The following is a 17221-nucleotide window of genomic DNA, read 5'->3' as shown; positions in this document are numbered from 1 at the left end:
AATGGTCCAGAAAAAAAATATATTAAAAGTTTTTGATTTCACTAGGGCAGCCGCTGAAAATGAAAATATTGATATGCAGTAATGTCATCTGGAAGAAAAAGGTCTGACATGAACGTCATTCATGTATCATTTTTTTGCTAACCTAAAATGTTTCATCAAAAGACTTGATTTCGCTGTTTTTTAGATATTTTTTACGTTATTTTTATAAATTTATTGAGCTAAATCTCGACTGTGTCTTGATACGTCTCATTTTGCGCGGAGATTTTTACGAGAACAAATATTTTGAAATGATGACTTTACGTTAAGTCATAATACAATGGAAAACGACCCGAATAACACAGTAAGTACTTATAGAGGAGTCGCAGATGAAGGCCTCAAGAGTATTATAATAGTTATCGCGATGAAAGAGCAAAAGTGAGCACTCGATGAAAACTCTAAAAAGGTTCTATTAGTAACACTCGTAAATTAAGCGTACCGTCATAAACATGAACTATAATCCTTATGTGAAGCCAAACGTTTATTCTAAGTACGGATTTCAATAATGAAACAGACTTACTTAATTATTAATATCACAAAATAACAATACCAATATGTGAGTATTAGTCATACTCAGTTAAAGTTGCAGTAGTAGATTATGTTCCAGATATCTTACACATTTAGAAAGACTTGCAAATCTATCTTTGTACGTTTTTAACTTTCAGACATATATTTATATTGGGTTAAGTTAGGTTTAGTGCCTGTGTTGTCCTAGACTGGACAACTGATTCCTATTCAACAATGCCATGGTTATTTTTATGGATCTCGCGCATTTGCGTCGTCCTAAGTTTAACCAGCGCTTATGCTGCGGATCTTCGATCAACGATATCAACCTTTTATAATCGAAGGTTTTTTTTATTATATAATATAAGAGTAGCAGACGACCTGCAGTCCACCTGATGGTAAGTGCTAGCCGCCCATGGACATCTGTAATCAACCCCAGATAGGATTAGATATACCTACCTGAGGTCGGCCACAGATGCGCCGCTACCCCTGAGGACTAAGCTGGAACGCTTCGGAAAAGTCGTGTCTCCCTTACCACACCCTTCAAACCGGAACACAGCAGGGCCTAACACTGTTGTTATTAGGTAGAAATAGGTGTAGCGGTGGTGCCGCCGGAGTCGAACCATAAAGGGGTCTACCACCCTCAAAAAGCTGCGGATACACGACATTCCCATCTCGAGTTTGCTGAATGTTCAATAACAAAAGTGTGATAGCGTATGCTTTAGGCATTAAGTTATTTGCTGGACGATTTATCAATTCGGGAGCATACGAGTATAGAGATATTGTGATGGAACTCTCAGAAGGTATCGAAGGTGTGGTGTCCGCAGACGGCGGGTCGCGAGACCGGGCGGTGCATGTCGGTGGCGGCGATGCAGGCGCTGCACCGGCTGCGCGAGTGCCGGCTGCTGTGCGACGCGATCGTGCGCGCCGACGACGGCGCCGCCTTCCCCGTCCACCGCGCCATCCTGTCGGCCTGCAGTCCATACTTTCTGTTAGAATACCTATCCTTTGTATTCCTATAACACCAATAAATCAAGAGACTGTTTACCTTGGAAGGATATTCCCTTTTTAAAACCTTATCTTCAAAAAATGAGGGTTACTCTACCCCTATACTTTTCCATGGAAATTTCAGTCTCCTTTTACAAGACAATCGTAAATCCGAGAACCTCTTCCTTTTTACGTGAGATTTGTGTTACAAAGGAAATCTTTGCTATTTTTCAAGAAAAAAGAAAATACAGCACTAATTACCTCTTGTGCTAAATTTATATTTAAATATATAACATTTATCAGGGCTTTGTTTACAACGACTCTTCACTCGCGCGAGCAGAGCGATGTGCAGATATCAGGAGTACGTTCCGAAATTCTGCTGCTCCTGATAGAGTATGCGTACCTGCGACGGATCGAAGTGACAGAGACCAACGTACACGAGCTTCTCATGACCGCGGACTACCTCGCTTTCCTTGGAGTTCTACAGCTCTGCTGCGACCATCTCAGGGTATCACTGAACCCCAAAAATTGCTTGGGCATTATGATGTTTGCGAGGTAATTGGTAATTTAGCATTACATATGGGCACATGTGATAATGCTATTTCAAATATTTCCAAAACGTATCGTATAATTAAAATTGATTTTTGCAGACGTGTATTTTGCTATAAATTAGAAGCAGACTCCAGACGATATTTACTTCGCTATTTTGTGACCGTGGCAACGCAAAGTGACGAATTTCTTCATCTGCCTCTTGAGGAATTGAATGGTATCATATTGGAGGACGAGCTTAACGTGAAGAGCGAAGAAGCGGTTTGGGAGGCCGTCCTCCGTTGGGTGAACTACGACCCTGAAGCTCGTTGGCAACACACTGTTAAACTTATGGGTAGCATACGACTTGGATTACTGGATACGCAAGTAAGTGTGATTAAACGTTTAAGGACTAACCTGTTAGGACCATGAACCAAGAACCATGTGTTTGTTTGTCGGTAGAATCCATATGACACTTCTTAGTTCGCAATATATGTATGTAGGATGTTTTTACTATTTGTTAAAAATAATTTCCTATTCCTTTTATACAGTTCTTTCTGGAAAACGTCAAAGATCACCCATACGTTATTGGTAATGAAGGATCGCGCCCTATTATTATTGAAACGTTGAAATTCCTCTACGATCTGGAAATGATTGCCCAAAGAGACGGAGAAGTTGCTACGCCGGAAATAGCTCGTCCAAGAGTTCCTCATGAGGTTTGTTTGTAATGTAAAAATTTTACACATCCAAGCATGAACGTAATCTTTTTTGCTTTCGCTTTTTCTTTGGGGGCGTGTAAAGCAGTGGTGTAGAAATTTGCTGATAACATTAAAAAAACACACTTTTTTCATGTCTTTTTCTTTCCCTATGCCAAGGGAGGGAGTTTGGAACTATCAAGGTTTCCTATATCCAAGGCTATCACTGCTTACCGTTATCTCATTATAATGTTAACAGGTTCTGTTCGCGATTGGTGGTTGGAGTGGTGGTTCTCCTACAGCATTTATTGAAACATACGACACCAGAGCTGATCGATGGATTAAGGTATTTCTTACATTATTACAAAAATCTACATGAATATATGATTTGCTTCGAATTCTTACTATATTATTTAATAACATATCAAAGCTTCAATTTTATTTATTGGTTTTCTTACTTCAGCAGTAATATCCTAGTCGTTAGAAACTCGAACCAGAGAAGTCTGGAAGACCTGGATTAGAACCTCGTATACACGGTTCTAGGTTCTAATCCAGGTGTTCCAGACTTCTCTGTTTTTCAAGATACGAGCTTATTGGTGAAGAAAAACGTCGTGAAAACACTTACCCTCCGGAGAGTTCTTAAAAAAGCATTCTCAAGGGTGTGTAAAGCCTACGAATTTACACTTCACTAGCGCGATGAACTATAGCCTCTTTGCCTCTGAGAGGAGACCTAATTGTGGCACAGTCAATAGGTAGTCAATAGGTAGTAGCAGTCAAGATGATTTGTAGACTGTTTTTAAGGGGTTCCGTACCCAAAGGGTGAAAACTGAACTCTATTACTAAGAATCTGTTGTCTGTCCGTTTGTCCATCTCTATCTATAATTCATATACCAGGTAGAGGAAGTAGACCCAGCAGGACCAAGAGCTTATCATGGAACCGCGGTGCTGGGAAACTGTATTTACGTCATAGGCGGGTTCGACGGGATGGACTATTTCAACTCTTGTCGATGTTTCGATGCGGTCACGAAAACATGGCGTGAGGTTAGTTCATATCTGTTTTAATTACTTCTAGCATTATATTTTTATTTATGAATTGAATTAAGAGGATTACTTACAGTGTTTAACAAAAATCCTATGTTTTTCTCTTAAAACGTGTCGCCCAGGGCGAGAGTATAATTTTTCCGCCCCGGAAGTCATAAGATATTCGTCGTAAAAATATTCTGGATACGTCAGGTAGCGCCCATGAACGCCCGTCGATGTTACGTGTCGGTGGCAGTGCTGGGCGAGACCATCTACGCGATGGGTGGCTACGACGGTCACCACCGGCAGAACACCGCGGAGAGGTTCAACCACCGCACCAACCAGTGGTCTCTGGTTTCTCCTATGAACGCGCAAAGATCTGACGCCAGTGCGGCTTCGTTGGATAGTGAGTTAATGTTTTTACCTTTTAGACATACTATTCATTTTTCATTTTCTGTTCATATACTTATTATTCATATTTTCACTGATGCATAGACTTTTTGTAAAACAACGTGCCTACTTCCATTGTTTGTAGAAATTATCGCTAAATAAAAATGTACAAAATCAACTGGATATTCAGATCTGATCGTCATCCTAAGTTTCACTTAGCAGTCCTTGATAAAATTTAGTGTTGCCCAATTTTTTCATCCTGTACCTAAGGAGGTATATGTGCAACAACAAAAATGTGTTACCTATAATTTATACCTAACTATGATTTTAAATCATTTAAATCACGTAGTATTAATTATTATAATTATTGACATTGGAGACAATGAGTAAATCAGGGATATTAAACGAATATTTGTTTCATAACAGATAAGATCTACATCACAGGCGGTTTTAACGGCCAGGAGTGTATGAACAGTGTGGAGGTTTACGACCCGGACTCGAACCAGTGGACCAATCTGGCGCCGATGCGCTCGCGCCGCTCCGGAGTCTCCTGCATCGCTTACCACAACAAGGTACCTAAATAGGTATATTCGTTGTAAGCATGATAATAATATAAATTATTGCAGGTATACTGTTACTGATAGATCTGAAGGCAAGGATTTAGTTCATTCGGAGTAATTAATTAAAAATCCTGTTTTAAACTAGAAAAAACCTTATTACATATTTTTTGATCAAGTATAAGAAGCGGCAGATTTAGTCGGGTTTTTTGACTTTGCTGATATTATGCTTTATTTCGTTCCGTCGACATAAGTAAGTAGTTCTATTTTGTTTATCTTAAACGCTAGATCTCATTTCTGCACTTAATAAACATTTTTATTTATATAACTACAGATTGCAACAGATTTCGTTTTTCTTATCTCAGATAAGTGTTCATTAGACTACCAATTCGCCCTCGGCCACTAATGTGGACTACCACCCTCTTATTCTGAGAGGAGAACCGTGACCAGCAGTAAAACACTAATAACATTAAATATTAAAATAAATCTTATATCTAAGTCTGTTATTGTTTCCTAGATCTACGTCATAGGCGGGTTCAACGGCATCTCGCGGATGTGTAGCGGGGAGGTGTACGACCCCAACAACAACACCTGGGGGCCCGTCCCCGACATGTACAACCCCCGCAGCAACTTCGCCATCGAGGTCATCGACGATATGATCTTCGCTATCGGCGGCTTCAACGGTGTCACCACCATTTACCATGTGGAGTGTTACGATGAGAAGACGAACGAATGGTGAGTAGGATTTTTCATCTTTTTACGGTGGTAGAACCCTTTGTGATTCAACGCTGAAAGCATCACCGCTTCACCTATTTCTGATTAATCCCCTATTTAGTACCACAAATAAGATTAGAGTCCCACCTGAAATTGGCTACACGGCTGTGTTGCTAACCCGTGTTTATACTACGTTGGAACGTCTCGGATTAGTATGCCTCTCTTATCTCTCACACCTTTCAATCTAGAACAAAGGCGCGTTGAATACAGCTGTTATAAGACAGAAATAGTTGGGGCGGTGGTGCCTCTAACCACAAAGGGATTAAACATCTTTCAAGAATACTTTTTCAAGCAAATATATAGGTGAAACCACCTTCATATTTGAACCGTCATCTCGGCAGATGAATGTCACTGTTAAGTATTTCGCAGAAAATTTATATATTATTAATATTGTTTATTTTTTACGTATTTCGGGTACAAACTGTTCACATTTCGATATTTTGACTAAAAAAGAAATCTTATAACAACATTTTATATCAATAATTAAAGTGTGCGCAATAGTTTGCAGATAAGCAAATAAGTGCTACTTACGATACACATTTTTATAATACTTAATGCATTTAAATTATTTTTTATAGCTGATTGTGTCAATATTTTATATAGGTATATTTGGAATAGCCTGTTTACTAGCTTTCATTTAATATTTCAAAAAAACACCGTACCCCCCTGTATACCTATTAAAATATGTAGCCTATGCAAATCCCACAATTTAGAAGAATCCACCGATACCTTTTTTATTAAAATTTTTGAGCCATTTGTATTGAACGGGGTGCTAAAGAATGATTATACACTGACATATGTATGTATGTATGTATGTACATACATGTTACCAAAATCTAACATATATTACATTTTACATGTTACATTAGATTTTGGTAACGGTTATATAATCAGTGACTATGTATCTTTGACATCCTATATCTATGAATTAAACAGTGCCGTAACATTCTATTTCATAGTATGGTCTTATATGTTACGATGTTGTTTATCATTGCGTCATATGTTTTAACAGAGTTCAACGTGACATTAGGTACAGATTATACATTATACAAATCATCATTACCACAATAACAATATTGGTCACTATACAAATAATTTTAAGAAAAAATTGTGAGGAAATTGCGTGTTTTGCTGCTCATGAGGACTTAAGCTCACTATCCACTGACAAGTTGACAACACAGAATCACATAGTCACAGACTATAAAAAAAACCACGAATAGTTCAGAATTTATTTTTTTAAAGTAGAGAGAGAGAAGAATGAAAATGTTGATGTTTTCATAATGATGTGCACTGCGGCAATCGACCTTCTTAAAAGTAAAAATAAAATTAATCGACCTTATTATATGTCTAGAAAAGGGGATTTAGCAGTAGATATTACGCTTGGATCTTTGTAACGTCATAGAAAACGTTCCTAAGGAAACGGAAATCCTATTGCCCATCTGGGTACTAGGTTGAATCCCGTAATCACCATAGTGACGTATGCTCAGATTTCCACCAGTTATACAGAGAGTCCTGTGCCCTTAAGTAAGTGATGATTAATTTTTAAAGTGTACCTTAAAAAAAAGATACCCATCGTGAGTCGTGAGCGTGACTCATCGTATATAACTGAAGACTAAACACAAACCATAATTTTATGTATTCATACATGTACCTATATAAGTACATTTTTGGTTTCTGCACGTCTTTTCCGTACAAACTTTGACTAAGTATATTAAACCTCATACTCCCTGCAATATTCGTATATAATGTAATAGGTAACTATTATTTTTTACTTAGGTACGAAGCCACAGACATGAACATATACCGGTCGGCCCTGTCGGCGTGCGTGATCATGGGTCTTCCGAACGTGTACGACTACATCCACAAACACCGCGAGCGTTTGATGGAGGAGAAACGCCAGAAGATCCTGCTGTCGGAGACCGCTCGCCACGGGCAGCATCGTACTGCTCTGCCGGATGTAAGACTCCTTTCAAACTTATTAAATAAAATAAAAGGCAAAAATTGATTTACATGGACTTAAAAAATAGAGCCACAGTATAAGGATATACTGTGATAGAGCTGTCTACCGTAAGGCAGTGGCGAATGTTAAATGAGGCCCTCAGTTTTAAAAGTTTGACTTTGATTTTACAAAATTACGTTTGTTTTTATTTTATGTATACAAATTTCTGACGGCCTTTTTTTAGCAAATGTGTTTATTGCCCAAACCATTTTTTATTTTTTATTTTGTTTAGTAACACAGGGAAAACGACGCAAAGGAGTTCGTAATTCATGTACCTATACATTTAGTTAATAGTAAAAGGTTATATCAATAGCTCTAGCTTTTATCTACATTTACAGGGTTTTCCGTCTTACATCGAAATAGCTTCATCATTGGTTATAATTTTGTTTTGGCGTATTTTCCTCATATTTATCAATCAGACGTTCATAATTTTATTTCATGGTGATCTGAAATATAATTGAGAATTACAATGTAGTATCCTTCTTCCCACTCGTCGGCATCGCGATTGTTTAGCCTTTAAAAACAAAAAAAAAAAGTTTAAAGACCACTGACACTGCGTATGACAGTGACAGCTCCGGATTCCTCACTTCTTTTTCGCGCTTCCAAGGCATCGTGATACTATTTTTTCAAAGTTTTGTTAAACGTGTATAGTGAAGCAAAGCTAGTGAAAAAATGAAGAAAATGGAAACTAGGAATGAAGAATCACGTCTGCGTAGTTGTAGTCGCAGTAGCAGGAATTTACGAAGCAATTCTTCGGGTTGGATCACCGGTTCAGAGGTTATGTACAAATTACTTACCAGGTATGTAAGAAAATAATGTATTCATTTATTACAGTTATGTGTGTACAACTATAAAAATGCCTAAATAACTAACATATGCTTAGAGAGGAACTATATTGTTTGAAAAACTTTCTCGTATCTACAACTTCAAAATTATTCACGCACGCCAATCTCGCTCTTGCACGTTACAGACACCAAACGGTGCTCATATTCGCCATTAACCGCAAGATGCTTGCATTTTTATGCATATAATTTAGCAATTAATGGTCCAGATATAAAATGCACCCGAGCCACGAGTACCACCTACTCGAGTACGAGATACTCGTGGCGTCGCTTTGTCGACACTAAATGGTTCCCATGTTCACCATTAAGCACGAGATGCTGGCCCTAACATGTATATGTGACAAATGTTCGAATATTCAAAGAGTCACAACCGTCGAGTACGAGATACTCCTAGTTTTACTTTATTGACACTAAACGGTTCACTCATTCGCCATTGAGTACGAAATACTCGCGCTAACATTTCTATGTGGCAAGTGGTCGAATATACAAAGCATCAGAACCGTCGAGTACGAGATACTCCAAGTGTTACTTTGTTGACACTAAACGTTTCACTCATTCGCCATTGAGTACGAGATACTCGCGCTAACATTTCTATGTGGCAAGTGGTCGAATATACAAAGCATCAGAACCGTCGAGTACGAGATACTCCAAGTGTTACTTTGTTGACACTAAACGTTTCACTCATTCGCCATTGAGTACGAGATACCTGCGCTAACATTTATATGTGGCAAATGGCTTGAATGCTTCCATCACTAGCTATTGCACTAATAATACACAGTATAAAGCATGAATGATTTATAAGCACCAAGCTAGAGCTGCTACAACACAAGGTTATGCCAACCCTGTTATACCAACTCTGACAAAATAATTTTCAGAACCAGCTATAATTTCAGGAATCATTCATGGAGTTATTGCAAATAGCAAAACATATTTGTAACTATATGACAAAACAGTGTCCTAACAGAAATGGAAAATATTATGTCAACATACTGGGACAACGAGTGAATACAATAATATCATCAGAGTTCTCTAAAATTGGGAGGTATGTGTGAAGCAACTGGATGAATGACATATTCCAATGAGAACTGAGGAAATCAACCTGGTACATTTTGATGCTCTTCTCAGAATAACACTTTAACTAGTGCTACCTATAAAGGGCATAATAGGTCATTTATGCTCCACCACAATACACACGATAAAAATATATGTAATACATGGTGGAGAACAGAAAATAGGAATCATCACATTGCTGGTGCGCTAACCCAAAACAAATATAACCCTGTGCATATAAGAATCTTATCAGGATTCACTGCACAGCATGATGCTCATGAGCTCATGTAACGGAATCATACTGAAGACATTGAAACTCACTTAGCTGCATTACAAATGATAGAAGACTAGTTATCTTATCAGAAAACAATGTCTAAAATAGACATTTGTGACATAAATGTTTTATGCAGCACCCCGTTGCCAATTTGAAATTGGTTGAGATTGGTTGTTCCACACAAATCAATTGTGTTATATGATATTAAAATTTAATATATGGCGTCAAGATAAAAATCTTACAACATTGATGACAAAAGTATTGTTGTATACTAGTTAATCCAATGCTCGATCTCAAATGGTAATAGATGTGCTCTTCACATTATCACATACACACTGGTGTATATACATGACAACTGTTTCATGTTAACCTGATATAGAACAGAAGGCATGTTCTCTCAAAAGAACCACCTCAGGAGGACAATGATTAAGCAAACAAGACTCCGGCTTATTGATACTTACACATATCTGTCCAATATATTTTTAGTCACATGAAGAAAGAATACTATAAGTATCCCATATATTGGATCTAGCGTCTGAAGTCCTAGCTTTGATAGTAGCATTCTGTGTTAATACCTCAACACAATTGAGCAGAGTTCATTGATTTGTTATGGATACTCTATAGTTCCTACTCAATTTCAGCTGTTTTATAAGCAAATAACAGGTACCTATACATGGCTCAAAGTAAACAATATTACATGGGTTATATTGTAGTACATCTTACTCACATATATACAAATTATGTATAATAAAAGTTAATCAGTTACCAGCTATATAAAGCTGTTTGATTTGATATCTTTTGGGCTAGGTATATATGAATATCCTAACATCCAGATTAGGTGTATTTCAAGATATTGCGGATTTCAGGAAATACTCGTATTATTAAGGTATAACTCTAAGGAGATTTGTATCAAGGAGTACAATCAGAACTATAATGCACCACCTAACTACTGGTACAGAGTACCTACTTAAAGTCATTGAGCTTACATAATATATATAACTCTATTATATATAGATGTAACTTGAATTGAAGTTTTTAAATTATCTATTTAATACACTGGTTTACAGTGATAAAATCAATCCAGAAGTCTGGAGTTGTCTCTGGACACAAATACCTTTATGATTTATTCTAAGGCCAGGTACTATAACAATACCTGCAATACTATAACAATACAAATGTGCTAAATAATAAATGTCCATACTTGTAAATAATTCAAAAACCTTGTTTAGTATTACTTATTTATGTGGCATATGTGACATAAATGCAAATATGTGAATGTCAAGAGTGAACTTTATGTACAAATGTGAGAATTTATACAAAATTAACATTTTGGATTTCGTTACACTTATCTTTCAGTGACTCAATAGGAATAAATACAGTAATAATTAAAGGTTTGGAAGTTCAGTCCACAAACATACGGTTAATTATTAAATATCTGCACATATTTTTCACTTTTACTGTACATAACTGCTTAAAATATGAGGTTGATCATCATGAAAAAATTGACTAAAGATTGGTAGTACCTATGTAATGTTCTACAACAGAAGCCTGGTACTCCCAACATTACAAAAAGCAATCAAATAATAATATATTATTTATATGGTTACTTAAACATTTCCTTTAGCAACTCCGGGTTTATATAGAAACATGCATCATACATTTATACACCAGTCATCAGGTCAACAAATAACACAGCAGTCCATTAATCTTGGAATAAAGACAAGCATAATATGAGAATTGCTATTGCACTTAAGTCTTCATAATGTCTATGTTAGTTACACTAAAACTGAAATTGTTATCATTCATAATGAAATTTAATAATGTCCACCATGGTAATATGTGACACATTAATGATATAAAAGTAATAACAATATTATTATATCATGTGAAGGCCAGCCATTAATATGATATCTTCTTTGGGTCTTTTATGCCTAGTGTGTATACCTAGATGCTCTTATAAAACATAAAACAAAGAAAGTAAGCTGCATGTCCAATCAATTTTCAAATGTAAATTTAGCATCCCTAGAATTAATAGGAATTCCTTAGGGGTATGTGTGATGAACGTTACTATATAGGACACACATGGCAGACATCTGGCCTGGAACAAAGAAAACTATATTATATATACAAATTATTATTATAATTATTATATATAGAAGATTTATCTACTTTCCTTTTCTTAAAGAATTAAGATGGAGAAAAATGTGGGTAATAACTTTATAATTTATCACTGTCAGAGCTGTAACTAGAACCAGTTGTGTTAGTAATCATTACAGGCTAAGTAAGCCAGAACCCCATGGAAGTTATAAAATATTTGACTTATTAAAACTGAATTAATCCTGGGAATGCTCAGCATAAATACTTTTGAGTCAAGATAAGCCTTTCTGGTCTAGTCATGAATGGGGTTTGAAATAATCATATACATAAATACTGCAATGAAAACTGATATCAACTTTTACATACACACAACTGATAGTTACACACATTTTTAGGAAAAGATGTTAGATGGAAAGTCAGATTGGATTTCAAAAGGAAACACATCATAAGCTTTCCAACCAACCATATAGATATGTAACTTTACAGAGGGCATGCATAAGCATGGTACAGCAAAAAGTATAAGTAACTTTTGCAAATCTGATATATACCTACAAAAACAGGAAGTCATATAAAACTAAAATGTTTCATTGATCTAAGAATGATCATGTCCCTCCTGAACATGCACACTAATATAAAGAAACAAAGTAGGTATAACACCCAATATTATACCGGGTATACCTACAACATAAAATATAAATTTATCTCACATGGGGCATATATCATCCCAAGATCAAATCAAATACCCAATCATAATTTGTCAATAAATAATGGTATTAATTCCTTAATATTCAACATGGGATGGCTTCCTATTTTAATAATATTGGAATACATACAATGTACCTACTGGTACATTTAAGTATAGTATTATATAAAAGTACATTATTATTTAATGCACATAACATATGAAACATATTTATACATATATTGCTATATAGCAAAGGAAATAGTATTATTTGTGTCAATAAAATTGACCAAGTAATTCATTCTACACATAATTATGACATACTATGGAGGGTAGAAAACATATTTTCGACCTTGTATGTATTTATTTTTTGCAAGGTGCAAAAGCTTGAATTGAATAATTATTAATACTGACTAAATTACAATATTACTATTATTATTATTATTATTGGCCAATTTTAGTAATAATATATTTAGAGAAAAATATTGCATTATTATTGCACTGAATATTATTTCATCTAATTCAGAGGGAATCTCACTTAGTACTATGTGTTTCAGAACATTTCATCCATATTATACAGTAAGAGTAAATATTCAGTTAGCAATCCTAATAATTATGTATATTTTATAATTATACCTAATTAAGAGAAAAAATTCTTATTAATATGATATTTTCATATTGTATTTTATATATATATTATTATTGAGAATAAATCTCACTAAGCACTATGGATTTCACAACATCTCATCCATATGATGCAGAACAAATAAATATTCAGCAATGTAATTAAATCCATATAATAATTTATATGTATGGTAATAAATCTCTAATTTAATTACATGTCCCATTGTTGCAGTTGTCTCTAAACATCTACATTGTAATTCTCAATTATATTTCAGATCACCATGAAATAAAATTGAAAATTAGACGAGCTTACCTGTAAGCGAAGTCTGATTATAATTTTATGAATGGTGATCTGAAATATAATTACCCACCCTCCCAAAATCAAAACCCATACTGCAACAATAAGAACAAAAGAGTCTCCTAGATATAGACAGCATGCATATTATCAAGGAGACTAAGTTGGAAATGATAGACTCTAAATTAAGTGAGGAATCCGGAGCTGTCACTGTCATACGCAGTGTCAGTGGTCTTTAAACTTTTTTTTTTTGTTTTTAAAGGCTAAACAATCGCGATGCCGACGAGTGGGAAGAAGGATACTACATTGTAATTCTCAATTATATTTCAGATCACCATTCATAAAATTATAATCAGACTTCGCTTACAGGTAAGCTCGTCTAATTTTCAATTATATTCAACTCGTGAACTAAAATGTAGCGCTAGTTGACACATGTTCAATTTATCTCATTTTAATCATAAGGCCTGAATGAGTCTTTGTTATTTTGTTTTCGTACATAACCTCTTAATCTTCAATTGATTTGCAAAGGTTAAGTGATTTGATTAAAGTTTTATTATGTAGGTATTTTTTCTTAGGTTTATCTTATTAATTAATTACTGCGATACATTATGCTGTAACTATTAATTTAGAATTGAAACTTGGAGAATTATAGGTAGGTACTTAACATCATACGGGAAGGACGACGGTATGTGTGGTCGCATACCGTCGTACGCACCAGACGGTGCGGCGAGCGTTAAGCTCTCCTGGGCGGAGCCCGACGGGGCACAACGCTAAGAGGACTCCGGTTGCGTTCCGTTGGAGATTCTGGAGTCCTCTACGCAGCGCCGAGGACGGCCATTGAGGGGGGGGGGGGGTTTAGTGCGAGGGGGAAACCTTTTGAAGGTTTCCCCCTCGTGAACAAAAAAAAAGGTACTTAACATCATAGTTTTCATTTACCCTTGATTATCCATTGCTGGACATGGGTCTCGCATTAAGACAACTAGCATTAGGGTCTTAATAAGAGTAGGTATGTAGGCTAAACGGAGCCAACTAATTCGAACTGGCAATTTTTTTGAGTTTTAATATATATATTGTTCGTAACTCTGACAGAAAGGATTTTTGTTGGACTTATCTTATTCGGAGTTACGCGATTTTCAAATCTCATCGATTCTCCTATGGTTTCCGTGTCCCGCAATTCCAGATTATAAAAGATAAGCTTACTAACCCTACAATTATTCATGTAAACATTTGTATTTGTTGCGCGAAGTCAACACATTCGAAATCATGCCATACGATGGTGGTATGTACATGCATACCCCGACTTACGCGGATTCGACTAAGTGTCGTGTCGGAATGGTGTAAGTACGAGGTATTACTGTACTTATCACTGCTTACGTTGCTAAAGAACTACTTGTATTTGAATTATTGTTCTACAACTAATAAATTCACCAGATTATTGAGATACAATGTCCAAGAGTCCAACATTCGTATGAAAGCAAATGCGTATTTGTGTAACTTAGGTATGTGAAGTTAAGAATAATGTGTTAAATACACAAATAAGGCTTTGGTTAAACAATGCGTGGTAATTATTAATTATATCATATCTTTAACTGTTTAAAAAATCCTTAACTCAAATGTCCACAACATTTATAGTCAAATTCGATACTTTTTATTTTGCCAAAATAGGTTTTCAGAACAGATACTTTCAAAGATTTATTCATCATATACCTACATCAACAAGCAAAGTTAATACTATTTTTTTTATAGTATAAGAGTAGCAGACGAGCATGCAGTCCACCTGATGGTAAGTGGCTATTGCCGCCCATGGACATCTGTAATCAACTCCAGATAGGATTAGATATTCCTACCTGAGGTCGGCCACGGATGCGCCGCTACCCCTGAGGAATAAGCTGGAATGCCCCGGAAAAGTCTGTCTCCCTTACCACGCCCTTCAAACCGGAACACAGCAGCGCCTAACACTGCTGTTATTAGGTAGAAATAGGTGTGGCGGTGGTGCCGCCGGAGTCGAACCACAAAGGGTTCTGCCATCTTCAAGATTATGCACTATTTAAATATAGGTATATTTTATAAGTGGAAACGCTAAGATTACCCCCTTGTATCGGGTTGTGTTATCTGGGGTTGATCACATGTGTCTATGGGCGGCAGTAGCCACTACTAGGTGGACTGCATGCTCGTTGCCACTTCTTTTTTTCTAAATAAAAACAAAATTCGACTCCAGGTGCACCTAATGGAAGACAACGACGACATGCTGGAGCAGCTCGGGCTGATGGAGGAGCAGGTGAACAACGACGTGCCCGTGCCGCCGCCGCCCCCGCCGCCGCCTCTACCGCAACCCATGGAGCAAGACAGAAACTGAATCTTGCCTCTGATTTTAACACATACCGGTAATATACTACTATATTATTTATATTGTCTCTCAAACTTTTTTGATACATTTTCTTCGTTATAATAGTTGAAATAATTTGTATTGGTCCTGTGAATATTATTGAACGAACCGATTTATTAATTAGAATAGTTCCTACAGATTGCGTAGGCAATACGCAATTTTAGATATATTCTTATTCTTATAGATTAGTTGAAAAACAGCAAAGAATATCGTTGTAATTTAAAAATAATAATTATAATTACGTCAGTCTGTTATGTAACAAATGTAAATAAATAACACACATGAATTAATTCAATATAAGACGCTTACCCACTGTTGAAATGAAATGATAATAATTAACTTTAAAGTAAGATAAAATTCACTATCACTATTGCAGGTCACCTACAAATTGAATACGTTATTCGGCGGTAAACCTAAACAATGTACCTACATAATAAGAGATGGGTATGAAGAAAGCTTTAGAAAACAGTATTTGTGAAGTTAATAATATTGTGTGAAATTATTCTGTCATTTTTTTTAATATTTACATTTATTTTAGATCTTTTGGCATATTTATAATGTTGTGATATTTCATGTGAATCATTTCTGTAATTTTTTGGTTAATTTTAGAAAGTTGTATCAAATTTTTCGGACAAGTATATGCTTTAAGCCTTAATAGTTGTTTCTTTTAAACTTATAAAATTATCGTATTCTCTTTTGATAGAGTAGGTAGTTAATTTTTTTCACCTTTTATTGGTAAAACAATATAAGTTGATATGATACGAATGAATGAGATCGAAGTGACCTCATTATGTTTATTTGCACGATAAGATATTATGATGCACGCATAAAACACGTTGTTTTTTATTCCTGTGTGACCCTCCCAATAAATAGCTTCTATTTCTTTATTCGTTTTCTCACCTAAGGGTAAGACCATTTTCTTAAAGCTTTACTCGTATTTAATGATATAGAAACATATACACCGTAGTAGACAATATTTCCCTCGTGCAATATGCTACACGTATGGGCTTTAGAGTTAGACCCGAAAATATGTCTTACAAAATAAATATTTTGTAAACGATTCGACAAAAAAAGAGTAGGTAGGTACATAAGGCTTTTTATTATTTATCTCACAGATTCAATTATTTCTAACTAACAGATACTTGAACTGAAAGCATTAATTAAAACAATTGGTAAATTTTACGACATTTGACTCCTAAAGTGCCATCTGGGGTGAATGGCAACTCTAACAAGTTATCAACGCCTCTGTGTCTATCTGTTTTTCAACATATTTTAATCTTCTATTCAACTGGACGAATAGATTTTATAAATATATCGGAGAAAACACGAATTAAGACATCAAAGGGACACGTCAGTCAGTAATTCAGTAATAAGTATATAGTATATAGAAAAATAACCATAGCCATCAAACGCGTTAATTAGGTAAACCAACAGTTTCGCATTGGAGATGTGACCGGGTCCGTGTCTCACGGTAAACTACC

The 17221-nt window shown here is 35.7% G+C and overlaps 1 protein-coding gene across 3 annotated transcripts; it reads left to right on the top strand.

The window, feature by feature from the left end:
* The first annotated feature begins 27 nt into the window (after positions 1-27).
* klhl10 (kelch-like protein 10) lies at positions 28-16395 on the top strand. Of its 3 annotated transcripts, none has more exons than XM_073083114.1 (13): positions 28-101; positions 1368-1531; positions 1831-2082; positions 2178-2442; positions 2607-2771; positions 3010-3096; positions 3645-3791; positions 3984-4176; positions 4587-4732; positions 5235-5452; positions 7268-7448; positions 15573-15738; positions 16117-16395. In XM_073083114.1, the coding sequence occupies exons 1-12, from the start codon at positions 60-62 to the stop codon at positions 15708-15710; spliced, it is 1998 nt and encodes a 665-aa protein (XP_072939215.1). In that variant the 5' UTR covers positions 28-59; the 3' UTR covers positions 15711-15738; positions 16117-16395. The 3 variants fall into 3 exon arrangements, with proteins under 3 accessions (XP_072939215.1, XP_072939218.1, XP_072939216.1); XM_073083117.1 differs by lacking the exon at positions 28-101 and adding an exon at positions 108-340; XM_073083115.1 differs by lacking the exon at positions 28-101 and adding an exon at positions 108-340 and having other exon boundaries at positions 1353-1531.
* Positions 16396-17221: the final 826 nt, after the last annotated feature.

Source organism: Epargyreus clarus, unplaced genomic scaffold, assembly GCF_041222505.1.
Source record: "Epargyreus clarus isolate Ecla_fem2 unplaced genomic scaffold, WU_Ecla_fem_2.2 ptg000018l, whole genome shotgun sequence".
In the NCBI taxonomy this organism is placed as follows: domain Eukaryota; kingdom Metazoa; phylum Arthropoda; class Insecta; order Lepidoptera; family Hesperiidae; genus Epargyreus; species Epargyreus clarus.
Note: the sequence above shows the minus strand (reverse complement) of the source record. Positions and strands in the feature narration are given on the sequence as shown.